The sequence below is a fragment of the Haliotis rufescens genome, unplaced genomic scaffold (assembly GCF_023055435.1).
Source record: "Haliotis rufescens isolate VD_foot unplaced genomic scaffold, xgHalRufe1.0.p SCAF_2, whole genome shotgun sequence".
NCBI classification, from domain to species: domain Eukaryota; kingdom Metazoa; phylum Mollusca; class Gastropoda; order Lepetellida; family Haliotidae; genus Haliotis; species Haliotis rufescens.
In genome coordinates this window covers 4443359-4459838 of record NW_025963890.1, presented here as the reverse complement: position 1 = coordinate 4459838, position 16480 = coordinate 4443359, and the positions used below count along the sequence as shown (strand labels likewise).

Here is a 16480-nt window from a genome sequence, read left to right as displayed (position 1 = left end):
ATTTCCTGAATACGATGTGAAATTTTGATTTGTTTCATTCAGGAGTCGATCCTTCCTGCTTTCCTACCGCTACACCCATATATCAAGTGTCGCATGACAATAGCATGGAGCACACGTTTCTATACAGTAATGGCCGCTATGTATCTGTCAAGGTAGACATAAATTATGCGTCACGTGATGAAGGGGCGATGTTTCATTGGACATGAGCTTCAGCCGACATCAAGGCATCAGTGTAATTGACTCATCACTCTGGCGTTGGGAGGAATGATGTATAAAACATAAAAAGAAAGCTGTAACCTTTTTGGCGACACAGTATGCATTAATACAGGTGGCGCAAATAGCTGTACCAGTCATTATGTAGATCACGACATTTAATGGGGAGTATGGTCTTCATCAATCTTTTGCAGTCTCATGCTTATTCAATAATTGGCGTAATTGCTGACATTGTGAAATAATTAGTCGTGTTTGTGACGTACATATACATGAGTGTATGAAATGTACATCAATTATACAAATGTTGTTTATTAACATTCAAAATCTCTCTAGATATTAGGCACTCATGACTAATCGCTAATGTGTCTAATGGTCTTTGTTACGCAATATGTAGGTATTCTTTTCGTTTATTTTTTTATAATAATCATGCAATTAATTATTTCATGAACATAAATATGAAAATGAAAATCTGTTCCCATAATGAACCAACAAGATAAAGGAGCCTGAATTATCTGTGTAGGAAGAGACAAAATTATCATAATACGAACAAAGCACGCAATATAAGTTTAGTGAGTGAGTTTGGTTTTACGCCGCTTTTAGCAATATTCCAGCAATGTCACGGCGGGGGACACCAGAAATGAGCTTCAGACATTGTACCCATGTCGGGAATTGAACCCGGGTCTTCGGCGTGACGAGCGAACGCTTTTACCACTAGCTATCCGACTACCCCTGCAACATTTAAGTATAGTATAGTATAGTATAGTATAGTATAGTATAGTATAGTATAGTATAATAGTATAGTATAGTATAGTATAGTATTATAGTATAGTATAGTATAGTATAGTATAGTATAGTTATTCTTACTACTGACATGAAGATCAGGGACAGAATAGGTCTTCAGCAACCACTGCTTGCCGTAAAAGGCGACTGTGCTTGTCGTAAAAGGCGACTAGAGGGATCAGGTGGTCAGGCTCGCTGACTTGGTTGATGCATGTCATCGATCCTAATTGCCAGGATCAATGCTTATGATGTCAGTCACACGATTATTCACAGACCGCCTTCATATAGCTGGAATAGTGCTGAGTGCGGCGTTAAACAACAAACAAAACGTGTACTCGTCAATGTGACACATCGTCTGGACACAAAGTCATGCACTGCGGCCAAGGAGCGAACCCCATCAGTTCTCACCATTGTTGCTGGCTACAGTTGTTCTCTGGGGCATGCCTTTCATACAGGATGCGTTGCTCAACAGCTGGTCTAATCATCGTATAATAGTGATATATCTTTTGGTTGGGTCAAATGAACCATTAAGGCAGGACATCATGCCCCGCGCGATGTAGAAAGAGACATACCACAGAGCGGAAAGATTTCAATTGAAACAGCTGTTGTATTACTGGTATAAAAGCCAGTGTACAGCTCGAATATCTGCCAGAAACAGGATCTATTGTTAACTTTTTATATCAGAGATTATATCTCTGGCGTTCATGTTTTATATCAACTTTCGAAATTTTATTTTTTCAGTAAGATCATTTCACGTATCAATATGCAAATTACCGTGTCTTTGGTTTGAGGAAATTAGCGAGGGCAGCGATTTCAAGTGTGATGTAAAGAAACTGAAATGTTAAATAGTATCAATATACTACAATATGTACCACCAATATTATTACTTAGCAGCTGTGGGAATATGGTGGACATTTTTTTCTCCAGGATCCCTGCTTGAAAGAGCCAGGTAAAAAAGATGGATTGGTCATGCGTTCCGTCACGGGTTTGTCTGGTCCAGAATATGTGCAGGCCGCCGTGTTAAAAAGGAAAATTGCTGCGTCGTTAACCATCATTCACTATACCATTAGATACAGGGAATATAAATCATACAACATGTTGATTTTTTTATTCATCAAAATAAAACACACATGATGATGATGATGATGATGATGATGATGATGATGATGATGATAACATAAACAAATTATCACAAAAGCGGTGGTGACGGAATGTTGAAATAATATAATTTTATCACCAGTTTATGATGATGATGATGATGATGATGATGAGACCTTTTCCGCATAATCAGCAATTTACTAGTTATGACATCCTGATATATACACTGTGTTAGTCATAGCATTCATATATAGCATGCTCCAATACTACTGATAATGATATACAGTGATCAACACAAATAGGTTCTATACCCCTACTGAGATCCCGAAAGTGAGTTTACTCTCGTGGTTAGTTCAAAAAGGCTTTTATAAAAAGTGAACAGTGAATATTGATACGCTCAACCAGTGTATAACATGCGTTAGGAGTTCTGATTTTTAGAAAAAAAACGACACCTATTCTTTAAACAATTTTTTTGGCATATTTACCAGGTATTAGAATAGAAGCGTGATGGAATTCTGTTAACCATTGTTGTCCTTACCACTGACGAAGTCAGCGAAAACGCAGTCAGGCAGAAAGTCAGACAATAGTAAGAAAAAGGCCAAAGTTGCAAGTTGTTAGTCATATGAACACATCAAAGTTTTTGGTCACTTAAACATTTGAAATTTGTAATGGGCCCAATATGTCATATTCTTCCTTGTAGTTTTAAAAAAGTGTGGATATTTTGTCCTCTTTCAGCAATTATTCAGCCGTATCATGTGGGTACACCATAACCTTAGCATGCGGGAACTTAAGCCTTCTGTGAGATTCGAACACTTCGACCACTGGGCCCTCTACTGACCACGGTGCCGTTGTACAAAACAACCTCAGCGCTACGACTGTCGTACGTCTATGTTAAGATATGGGAGTTACGATCACCTTGATGCTAAGATCGCTTTGTACAACGGCACCCAGGAAACATCAGGGTATCGTTGTACAAAAACAACCTCAGCGCTACGACTGTCGTAAGTCCATGTTAGGTTATTGGAATCACCTTAGCTCAGAGAACAATTCATCAGTCTAAATTAACCTAAACATAAATACCCATCAGTATCGCCATAATGCTATTTGATGAAGCAGTTGTGTCAGTCCACTTTTAACCCAGAAACGAAGAAGCAATGCAATACAAAGCAAACCTCAGATACAAGGCTTGGTGACACCGTTTATGTGTTCATTGACACAAAAACAGGTGTGATCGAATCATTATTCACACCGAAACAGAAAAACGTACTTTTCTCAAGGATTGTGATAATAACGATGATGGTGAATATGATTACAATGTTGATATGCCTTTATTAACGTTACTCAGCCGTGAGAAATGGTCATGCAAACAAATAAATATTAATTATTGTTCAATAATTTGATAACGACTTGGTGACGAGTACTGTTTATTGTCGATTATGTCTCTACATTGTCCCAATGAAAGGTAGCACAAGTAACAGATGGAACATTTGACCAATAGGTATACATTTCAATGTCAATGACAAACCACGCGGAGCAAACTATCATATTCAATACTGTGATAATTCCACCACATCTGTACTGATGAATATAGCTGCAAAATTATCGAGATTCTTGTTTTCAAAACATTGTTCATCAACAGGTCCAAATAATGCCATCATATAAATTCTGTAAATCGTCTCATTACTGGTTCACGTGACATAAGTATCACGCAAACGCATGTGGTAACCACACAAATGTGCTTCAGAATCTAAAACTTGCTGAGCTTCAGAATCTAAAACTTGTTGAGCTTCAAAATCTAAAACTTGTTGATAAGTAAAATAAAAAATATACGCTCTAACACTGGCAAGAATGTAGCTGTCAATTTCTCCATAAAAAAGGGATAAATGTTCAAGAGGAAACAAAAAACAAGGGACCAGCCCTTGTATAGAACCGCAAATTGAGCACGTGGGGACACGCCCCTTCACAGTGACACCACTGACGACGCTAAAATATATTCAAATTAAATCAAATTTGAACATTCGACGAACATTGATTTTTTTATTGAATAACTCACGATTATCAAACTATTATTAGTAACAAATGAAACTAAACAATTAATATCACAGATGCTGGAAGTCTGCGACGAAGTTCAATTCTTTTAAATATTAACCCAAATCGTTATCTGTTTATGAATTTCTCAAATATCCGTTCTGATCGTGACGGGGACATATCATAACATGAAAAATGACATCAAAATATTACGTCGACTCAATAATAATAATAATCGAGAAAGTTCAATACCACGAAGTAACGATGAGATCCTTGAAAATAAAAAAAATTGAATCAAATATTTACAAATATTTATACAGCCCTGTCATAACTGAAATACCACGAACCCAAAAGCGAGGCACCACAGCGCTGTAACACAGATACACCATGTAAACTGTTTCTGAGTCAGCAGGCTGTCAGTGATTAAAGAGGGCTCGCAGTCTTTGTTGGCCTGTCTGTGGTCACCAGTAATAGGGGGCGCATGTTAAATAGATAATTTCTTTCAATCTTTGTGAACTGACCATACGTCTTTGAACTTACTGCAATTAACGTGACAACTATGAAGGATAATTAACAATGCACACGATGAATCTGAGCAGGGAGTCTATACAAAGTAACAGACTCCCTGGTATGATTAATTTGATTTATCGCAGTTTGGTGTTTAAATGGTTAATAAATATTTTCGGAAAATGCCAACAGAACTGTCATTAAAAGAATTGAGTCCAGAAACGTGTTTGAGTCGACGATTCTATCGACAACTAAACTTTGTTTCCTGCTCTGACGGAAATTTCACATTCGTGAAATAAATATTCATTCGAAGTTGTCAATTACTGGTATATATTTACATCTTATGCCCAAAGTGATCGATCACTATGTTAGGGGATCACTATATTCATGATATCGACATTGTGAGGTTGTCATCTATGTCACAATTGGATCACTATATTCATGATATCGACAGTGTAACATTGTCAACAGTGTCACAATAGGATCACTATATTCATGATATCGACATTGTGAGGTTGTCATCTGTGTCACAATTGGATCACTATATTCATGATATCGACAGTGTAACATTGTCAACTGTGTCACAATTGGATCACTATATTCACGATATCGACAGTGTAATATGGTCAACTGTGTCACAATTGGATCACTATATTCATGATATCGACAGTGTAATATGGTCAACTGTGTCACAATTGGATCACTGTATTCATGATATCTATATTGTAAGGTGGTCAACTGTCTCAACAGGATCACTTTATTCATGATATCGACACGGTAAGGTTGTCATCTGTGTCACAATTGGATCACTATATTCATGATAACAAAACTTGAAGGTTGTCAAATACATTTACAACCTATACAGAATGAGATGATAACCATATTTACATGAAATATATATTGTTGGATTTACGTTTCAAAGTCACCAATTACATGTAACTACCTATTCTGCAATAGGATCACTGTGTTAGTGGTTAACTATATTTCGTGAACTCTACATTGTAAAATCAATCATATTTATTCGAACCGGATTCGATCCCGAACCCGTATATATGTCGTTGGTCAGCCATCACTAGTGCACTTCTTTAGTATATATGTACACGAACGTTCCTGAGTGAGCACTAACATGTCTGAATACCCCATGTTATTATGCACAGCATCACGCTGCTGATAGTCCGAAACATGTGTTTATGCACATCAACCAAACGTCAAGAAAACACAGCATATATCACAGATTACATGATGTGAGGTTAATTTCACATAACAAACAAACTGTCACCAGAATCTGTGACACCTTTGGTCCATCAGGCTCTTCCACAAGATGTTATTGGCATCATGAGTATGACACCTGCATTTCAACATAGTCGTAGTCATGTCACCAATGTCGTTTTGAGTGTATAGTCCGGAGCATGACTTTCGCCACAGTGATGAAGACTGCATTCAGGTGATTGTCCTCTGTCCATCCCGGCGAGCAGGATCATGTGCTAACACGTGGTATAGATTTCCGTGTTGACATGGGCGGGGTGTAGTCTGGTGGAGGGATGGGAGGGGTGGTTGTGTATAGAGACGTGCCATTGGGGGTCATCCTTCTGGAGAAGCCGTTCATGGCTGGTTTGTCGTAGTCAGGAAGGGGTTCTGGGGGTGGCGACCCAATGGTTGCCTGAAAAGTATACAAACATATGAACTAGTCAATGATGTGTTTAAGTTTTGTTTATATCACATTATGTTCACTTAATGTTTGAGGATACTTCAACAGTAATGCTTCTCCTAGACCTTACCACTTCAGTGGAACCCACGAGCACAGGCATGGTGCTGACAAACCAAGGGTCATAATCTAGGGGAACCGAACCACAAATCAGCTCCAGACATCAGACAGAGTACTCAGAGTACATGGTCTTTGTTGTTTAACGCAGTACTGTGCACAATGCCAGCCGTATGACGGCGGTATGTAAATATTCGAGTCTGAACCAGACAATCCACTGATTGACATCATGAGCATCGATCCACGCAATTGGGATACGATGACCTGAAATCAAGTCACCGAGCCTGACCACTAGATCCCGTTAGTCGCCCCTTACTCTTTGAGTACAACATAACATGGCACCAGGCAGCTTATAGTTCAATTCAAATGCAATGAAAATACACTGATGGTTAATACACTTTTCAACCGAATCCAATAATCAGCTTATCCACTAACCACAGAAGACTTGTTCTGAGTCCATCCGAGTGTTTTTTTACACAAGAAGAAGTCTTTATTTGTACCAAGGCCACTGGCCCATATACAATACATACATTTGAAATAGTGTGGTACATGAAAAAAGGTAATGTCAGGTACAAATTTACAGGTTTACAGGCTTTTCATAATTACGTCTTCTTTCATAGCTGTAATACAGGTATTTACATAGTTTTCCAAGTAATTGTTTACACGAAGATGACAGTAGCGTTTTAAATTTATGCATATTTGGATTATTGCAAAATGTTGTTGGTAAATACAGATGTCTAATATCGTTGTAATATTCACATTCTAAAGTAAAGTGATATTCGTTCTCTATACTTGTTTCACATATGGGGCAGAGTCGTAAACGTAAGTCAATATCAGCCCATCTACCTTCGTTTACCTTAAGTCTTAGTAGCCCGGCTCTAAGCCTTATCAAAACATTTCGATATCTTATTTCAGTAATAATGGAAAGGTATTTTTCTGGTTCCAGGAGACTTTTAAATTCTTTATACAGAATGTACCTAGAACTAGCCTTGATAGTACTATTCCATGATTGGTAGAACATATTTATCAAAACGTTTTTAAAACTATTCATGAATGATGGTTTGTCGCCAACAGCTTGACTGAGCCAAACTACTCCGAATCCGTGAGAAAATAATATGGAACGAATAGAAGAAGCATAGTTATGACGACCACACTTGTCGTTATATACAAGCATATTATAAGATTTTCTTGGTATCCTATCTTCACAGATACCCTCTTCTTTCAGTGATCCGTGCATATAATTTTCACTGCTATATTGCCTCTTACGCCCAATGGAATCTGTTTCGATGGGGCGCGGTCGGCTAACCTAGTGGTTATAGGCGTTCGCTCGTCACGCCGAAGACCCGGGTTCGGTTCCCGACATGGGTACAATGTGTGAAGCCCATTTCTGGTGTCCCCCGCCGTGATATTGTGATGGCCATCACGAAGAATATATAAATATTAATGTGTCTTTATTATAAAATATGTAAGTTATGACAGCTTGTAAAATTAGAAATATTTCCTAAATATTTCCCTGTTGTATTTTTTATGGTTATATTACAGTGCACGAATTATATCATAATTATCCTGTAAACTGTAATTAGTTTTGCAGGTATATATCAGTATATTTTTAGCCAACCTCGTTTTCACGTAATTCAATGTTTTGAATCCCGTTTTGGTAAGAAATCTATCAGAGGATCATAGCATGCTTTTATAGAGCTTCATGGCACACTGTAATCTCGTAAAAATAATCATATGTCCATGCCATCATGTTACGCATATTGTTTAGGATGTGCCAGTACCTCATAAGCATCGATGTCAACAACGTGACTGTCAAAACGATCTTGTTTACTTGTTTCAAGAGTTTTGCATTGACCGTAACTTTTGAAGAATTCATCGTTCTAAGCACACAGTTACGCAATTAACCATACCTTCATTCTTCAACAAACAGATCACAATCACTTGGCAGCTTGATATTTATCCATATTTGTGTGAATTTGTGATCAGGGCTGAGCTACGTGTTTCGCCGACGCCCGCCATTTTAACTTTGTGACAGCTAGCTTAGGTCGCGATGAAGTTACTGAATTTGGCTAATGCTTAGCATTTTGCATTATAAAGTTTATTTAATCTAATGAACTATGTCCAGAGGAACCCAGAATCGTATTTGATGATATGTCAAGACGTGTATTAAAGTTACTGTTAATTCTGACATTAGGAACTGTGTAATCTTCGCTGATGTATTCATGCGCAGTATTTAGCGTCACTATTTATGAACATGTTTCTCATAAATATGACATCCAGTGCTTCTGTCAAAGCATACCAGTGGCCAATTCGTGTTATTAAACGTCTTATGCATCAGATAAATTCCAATTGCCTCCTGACATTTGTAATCTTTCTCTTTGAATTGTCCATCGTAGTTCCCAGTCGATGTTGCTTGTTGTTATTACGTCCTCTCAGCAGGCAGCAATGACGTAGCTTCGACGTAGCAGGACGTAATTGTTTATCTTGTGATATTGGAAGGCAATTAGTGAATCAATTAGACAGAATTAATTGATTGGTATAAATACTCATTTTTTACCAAATTACCTCCTGAGATGGTTTGCCTTCCTCTTTATTTCAGTGATTTTACATTGTGAAAGTGGATCCCTCAAAGGAATAAGGACGTAAAGAGACGTAATTTCTCGCAATTTGATTGGTCAATAACAGACATGTGACCATTTTCTCACACCTATAAATACGATGAGATCCATTCTGGGTCATTCTGACTTTGGCAGTCTTAAGGTCAGTTTCAATCTAAGGGCAGATAATTCAGCCCAAAAGTTCCCCTTGTCCTTATGTAATCATTTCTATAAATAGACTGCATTTTTGAACACAGACACAAATTGCTATCTTAGTAACTGTAAAGTTATTCTGATAAAGAAGTCATCCATATATATATATATTTATAGCAGTAAACTACCATTATAGTTACAGGCAATAATTATTTTGCCCTGACACTGGTCCTTACAAATAAACCTTAAAGCTCAGAGGGATCTACTTATTTGGAAGCATTGTGTTGTCCATATAAGGCATTGTTATACTCACATGAATAAAAACTAATTATTCATTGAAAAGAAGTGTTTTGACTCTCAGTTACATCCAGACTTCGAGGTTTATCAGAAGTTCAGGTCCGGGCAGCTACAAACTGGTGTCAGAAGTGGGATGTTTATATTTTTAAACATCCTTGATATGAACCAAGGGACTTACAGTTAGGACCAGTGACAAGATGGCTACAGTTTCATCTCCAGACGCAGAAGTTTCTTTTGACAAGTGTCATCAAACCACAGCAGAAGAAGGACAAGGGGACATATCTTTTGAAGAGGAGACACTTGATGAACTGTATGAAGAGGCTGAATCACTTGATGAAGAGCCAAGCAGATCCAATGGCGAGGTCAGAGTACACCATAGAGATGATGCAACACCTAGGAGACCAATGGTCATACCTAGAAGAAGAGTACCCTTCACAATCAGGCCAGAGTTCTATGATGGGACAACAGACTGGGAGGAGTACCTGTCACACTTCAAGAATTGTGCGGAAACTCGGTGACTGGCCTATGGACCAGCAACTCTTAGTTCTTGCTGCCAGCCTGAAGGGGGTTGCTAGGACATTCTACATGGGACTGGCCCCGCACGAGAAGAGGTCACTGCACATGCTAGTTAGGAACTTCAACCACCGATTTGGGAGTGAGAGACAACAGAGCTTATGGCTTTCAAGGCTAGAAGTCAGACAGAGACAGAATGCTGAGTCAGTTGCTGCCTTGGCCGATGACCTAAGACAGATGACCCAAAGGGCATACATTGACTTAGACAGCAGGGCACAGGAAGCTATTGCCCTTAATCAGCTATACAAGACAGTCTCACCAGAGCTTAAGTTTCATTGCATTGACAGAGGATGCAGGACTCTTTCAGGAGCGGTGGAGGTGATTGAAAGGTTCGAGGCATTGGTTGGCGACCATCGAGATAAGAAGAGACAAGTCAGGACAGTAGGGAACAGAAATGAAGGAGGGCTTGCTCCTATGGAACTTGAGAGCGCACCCAAGCCGAATGAAGATCTTGAGGGTGAAGTGCTGCACAAGATCATGGGAAGGTTAGAGAAGCTTGAAAAGGCCAACAACTTCAGATATGAGAAGAGAAATGACCGACCTCAAAGTCAGAGAACTTGTTTCATCTGCAAATCAAGGGAACATTTTATGAAAGACTGCCCAATATACAAAAGGTGCCAGGAACAGATGTCCACCTTTAATGCTGGATCTGCAGGGACGCAGGGAAAAGCCATCCTGTCGACTCAGTAGGCCATGGGGAGACAGGGAATTCAAGGCCTGAGGATGCTGCTATCCGAGTTGGACTGACTGGGAACTCTAAGGGGGGTTTGGATAATGGATTCTACATTCAGGGTACCATATATGGTGTAGAAGCAAACGTCCTTGTTGACAGTGGGTCAACCATGACAATATTATCAAAGAGGATATTTGACCAGATCAAGTTGGAAGATGCTCCTTTTCTCCAGCAAGGGACCATTAAAGTCGAAGCAGTGGATGGAACAGGTCTAAAGATTGAAGGGCATGCTGACATGGACATTATTCTTGATGGACAAAAATACACACATCCTATATTTGTGTGTGATGTAATTCCGGAAGCAATCCTCGGTCAAGATTTCCTCTTAAAGCATGTGAGTGCCATCGACTACAAACGTCTAAAGCTCAATTCAGGGGATTCTTCCTTAAGTTATTGGATTTCATCCGAAGCTGAAATGAGTTGTCGTGTTGAAGTGAGTGAGACCACAGTTATTCCACCTCATTCAGGAGCCTGGATAACGATGAAGATACCCAGGGCAAATAAACTTGCTCGAGCTGGTATTATAGCAGGGAAAAGGGATCTTCCGCCTGGAGTGCATAGTAGATACATCTGAAGAAGTCCAGAAAATCAATGTCTTTAACTTCAGTCCTGATGAAGTCACACTCCACTGTAACATGGTTGTGGGAGTAGCAGAGTCACTGTACATTCAGCTGGAAGAACAAGACAGATGTGCCTCAGTCCATTGCAACTACAATGCTGATATTTCAAGCTTACAATGTACGCCTCTTCCTGAGCAGCTAAAGTACCTTTGGCAAAGAAGCTCCCAACATCTCTCTATGGATGAGAGTGAAGATTTTGCAGTTCTTCTTGCAAGATACCAACAAGTCTTTGCAACTTCATCAGCTGACCTTGGCAGAACTTCAAAGGTGGAACATCACATTAACACTGGAACAGCCTGTCCCATTAGACAACCTCCAAGACGGCAACCTTTTGGTAAAAGGGAAATTGAAAAAGAAGAGATCCAGAAGATGCTTAAACGGGGAGTAATTGAACCTTCAACCAGTGCCTGGGCATCCCCTGTGGTCCTTGTATGAAAGAAAGATGGATCCATGCGCTTTTGCGTAGATTATCGCCGACTGAATGATGTCACATTAAAGGATGCATACCCTCTACCAAGATCTGATGATTGCCTTGATGCCTTGGCGAATTCAAAATGGTTCAGCACAATGGACTTAAACTCAGGGTTCTGGCAGATAGGTGTGGTGGACGAAGACAAGGAGAAAACAGCATTCACGACTGGACTCGGACTCTATCACTTTACGGTGATGCCATTCCGTCTAGCGAATGCACCATCAACTTTTGAAAGACTAATGGAAGAAGTGCTCCGGGGACTGCAATGGGAGGAATGTCTACTTTTCATTGACGACATTATTGTTGGAGCAATAGAAGTGCCACAAGCTTTGCAAAGGTTGGAACATGTCTTTGGATTTGGCGAATTCAAAATGGTTCAGCACAATGGACTTAAACTCAGGGTTCTGGCAGATAGGTGTGGTGGACGAAGACAAGGAGAAAACAACATTCACGACTGGACTCGGACTCTATCACTTTACGGTGATGCCATTCCGTCTAGTGAATGCACCATCAACTTTTGAAAGACTAATGGAAGAAGTGCTCCAGGGACTGCAATGGGAGGAATGTCTACTTTTCATTGACGACATTATTGTTGGAGCAATAGAAGTGCCACAAGCTTTGCAAAGGTTGGAACATGTCTTTGAAAGACTACTAGGGGCTGGTCTGAAGCTGAAACCATCAAAGTGCTTCTTCCAGAAAATAGTGAGGTTTCTAGGTCACATTGTGTCCGAGAAAGGCATTGAAACAGATCCAGAAAAGACATCTGCTGTGCAGAACGTCATTGGATCGGAAGAACCTTCCCTCATGGATCAAAAGATGTCAGCAGTCAACTTCAAGGAACTAGAAGATTAGTTCTTGAGAACCTGTCTTAACAATATCTTAAAGAAAAGTTGAACTTCAGAAGTTTGTGTTTATTGTTAACAATGTTGGAGTTTTATTACGATGTAAATAGTTGGATCGGATAATCTATGTCCCAGAAAGAGGATCTTGAGCTTCAGTGCTGAAGCCATTGCTTGCATGGGTTGCTCTGGTAAATCATAGGGAGCTGTACTAGGACTTGAAGCTTTGTAGGGTGGAACCTCAACTTGTGTCATCATACAGCGCCAGATATCTGCAAACAGAAAGAACGCGTTGATGGAAGTGCTGCAGCGAACGATGATGGATCCATCATGTAACGCAGTAAGACTAGGCCTGATCACCCTGGAACCTGCTGACTTGATGTTGTTTACATTCTTTCTGTGGCATTTGATCGGGGCATCATGTGAGAACGGAGTACACAGAACCGATGGAGGTGACCCGTGTAAAGATAGAAGCTATGATTGTCCTGTGAGGCTAAGATATTTATCAGAGATCCATGCAAACCAGTGTCAGGGTTGTAGAGTATTGACCTATCAATAGTATAATTACACATGATGGCATTTAAGTTGAAATAATAAGCTGCATTGTTGGATGTTTAGGCGAGTCTAAGAGAAAACATTTGTGTTACAGAATACACATAATCATTGAAGATGGCACACAAGTATGTCTGTGGACTCGGAACATGTGAAAATTCTTTTGCCACGAAGAAAGAATTGAAGAATCATTTGGCAGCAGCACCAGCTCAAGGTAGCCTGTATCCTGTGTCCTACATTCCAGTCCTTTTCAAGAGTTTCAGAGTGGAAGAGGCACTGTGATGCCAAGCACAAGCTACAGCTACAGGAACTTGACGCAGACTTTACATCAGAAAGCAATGCCACATGGTTTTCGCTTAATCCTGAATCGTATGTGAGGGTGGTACCAGCTCCAGGTTGGAATGCGGCACTTTCAGCAAAGAAAAGGGAAATGGTCCTTCTTTGGGTCTCAACGTAGGGCAGCATGCCAAGAACAGAAGAAGAATGGGAGGAGGGATGGCAGACCATTAAAACGTGTACAAAGACACTACCAGTGGTGGTGCAGGAGGTACAAGATGATGCTCTGTCCATATTAACAGATGGAATCATAAGTCTTGAACCGGAAGTGAACACACCACCAGAATACGACCCTTCACAAAGCAAGTGTGGCGCCTCTTCTCAACTAGAGATTAAGGACATCCTCCTCCAGAGGAACAGTGCGACTGTCCTGTTCTATACGCCTGGGGGTGGGTTTGTGTACCAGGCAGGCATTTCAGAAGAAGCCATGCGGAATCCGAAGTCATTCGACAACCTCACAAGGCGGATGAAGACTCTTGGCAGGCTGAACCTAACTCCAGGCCAAGTGGATCGGGGCAGAAAATGGATGGGACTCAACTGGAGACAAGGAAAGCTACCTTGGCATCACTTCTGGGGATAGAGAAGGGATGATCGACTCAGTTACACACTGGACATCCCCTTTTTCGTCAAGGGAATCTTCCCCCAGGCCCAAGAAAAGATCGAGTAACTCCAGCATGTCTCCCCATAAGGATTCCTCATCAAAGGTCCCAAGAAGAGAGGAACAGAAAAGATACCATCAAGGGCCCAGCTCTCCCACGAGGCCAAGGGAAGTGGACACCATGAGGGATGCCAAGAAGATCTTGACAACAGGTTGTATGCCACTGCTTCCCCCAGCCAGAAGGGACTGGACACACCATCAGATCCGTGTCAGGAGCATCACCTGGCCTCCTAGGAGCTGGGAGACCCTCAGTGCAGATGAGAGACTCCTCCAGTGGGAATTTGCTGCCATGACCCTGGAGGAGGGCCTCCAAGGACGAGTCCCTCGCATTGAAAGGAGCTACTTGCATGACAGATGGAAAATGCTTGCCCTCCCTGGTACCCTACTGCATACAGAGGACCGCTCACCATCAAGGAAGGCCCGTCTTTACGATTACCGGACCTTGGTTGACATCTCCTTGGGCAAGATCAACGGCCAGACTGCCAGGGCCATAATCCTCATGCATCAAGCCGCCCAACGCCATAGGAATACGGAAACAGACAGGATCATCAACTCTATCGATGCAGCAAGGATCGGTCTTCGTCTGGAAGCGGATTAGCAGATCAGGGGACCTGATCTTTGAAGAGGGGGATGATGTGATGGCCATCACGAAGAATATATAAATATTAATGTGTCTTTATTATAAAATATGTAAGTTATGAAAGCTTGTAAAAATTAGAAATATTTCCTAAATATTTCCCTGGTTTCTTTTGATGGTTATATTACAGTGCACGAATTATATCATAATTATCCTGTAAACCGTAATTAGTTTTGCAGGTATATATCAGTATATTTTTGCCAACCTCGTTTTCACGTAATTCAATGATTTGAATCCCGTATTGGTAAGAAATCTATCAGAGGATCATAGCATGGCACACAGTTACGCAAATTAACCATCACATACAGATTAACCATACCTTCATTCTTCAACAAACAGATCACAATCACTTGGCAGCTTGATATTTATCCATATTTGTGTGAATTTGTGATCAGGGCTGAGCTACGTGTTTCGCCGACGCCCGCCATTTTAACTTTGTGACAGCTAGCTTAGGTCGCGATGAAGTTACTGAATTTGGCTAATGCTTAGCATTTTGCATTATAAAGTTTATTTAATCTAATGAACTATGTCCAGAGGAACCCAGAATCGTATTTGATGACATGTCAAGACGTGTATTAAAGTTACTGTTAATTCTGACATCAGGAACTATGTAATCTTCGCTGATGTATTCATGCGCAGTATTTAGCGTCACTATTTATGAACATGTTTCTCATAAATATGACATCCAGTGCTTCTGTCAAAGCATACCAGTGGCCAATTCGTGTTATTAAACGTCTTATGCATCAGATTAATTCCAATTGCCTCCTGACATTTGTAATCTTCCTCTTTGAATTGTCCATCGTAGTTCCCAGTCGATGTTGCTTGTTGTTATTACGTCCTCTCAGCAGGCAGCAATGACATAGCTTCGACGTAGCAGGACGTAATTGTTTATCTTGTGATATTGGAAGGCAATTAGTGAATCAATTAGACAGAATTAATTGATTGGTATAAATACTCATTTTTATACCAAATTACCTCCTGAGATGGTTTGCCTTCCTTTTTATTTCAGTGATTTTACATTGTGAAAGTAGATCCCTCAAAGGAATAAGGACGTAAAGAGACGTAATTTCTCGTAATTTGATTGGTCAATAACAGACATGTGACCATTTTCTCACACCTATAAATACGATGAGATCCATTCTGGGTCATTCTGACTTTGGCAATCTAAAGGTCAGTTTCAATCCAATGGCAGATAATTTCAGCCCAAAAGTTCCCCTTGTCCTTATGTAATCATTTCTATAAATAGACTGCATTTTTGAACACAGACACAAATTGCTATCTTAGTAACTGTAAAGTTATTCAGATAAAGAAGTCATCCATATATATATATTTATAGCAGTAAACTACCATTATAGTTACAGGCAATAATTATTTGCCCTGACACTGGTCCTTACAAATAAACCTTAAAGCTCAGAGGGATCTACTTATTTGGAAGCATTGTGTTGTCCATATAAGGCATTGTTATACCCACATGAATAAAAACTAATTATTCATTGAAAAGAAGTGTTTTGACTCTCAGTTACATCCAGACTTCGAGGTTTATCAGAAGTTCAGGTCCGGGCAGCTACAAACTGGTGTCAGAAGTGGGATGTTTATATTTTTAAACATCCTTGATATGAACCAAG

At 40.1% G+C, this 16480-nt stretch overlaps 1 protein-coding gene across 2 annotated transcripts in view; it reads right to left on the bottom strand.

Annotated features, from left to right (window-relative positions):
• Positions 1-3502: 3502 nt before the first annotated feature.
• The window catches only part of LOC124112759 (protein patched homolog 3-like), a 44338-nt gene continuing 31360 nt past the window's right edge, over positions 3503-16480 (bottom strand). The window contains exon 19 of one of the 2 annotated variants that reach the window (XM_046472888.2): positions 3503-6286. In XM_046472888.2, coding sequence (XP_046328844.2) covers positions 6104-6286 — 183 coding nt within the window. In that variant the 3' untranslated portion in view covers positions 3503-6103. Of the gene's footprint in view, positions 6287-12729; positions 12945-16480 lie in introns of those variants that run through there. The other variant, XM_046472889.2, reaches the window with a different exon arrangement.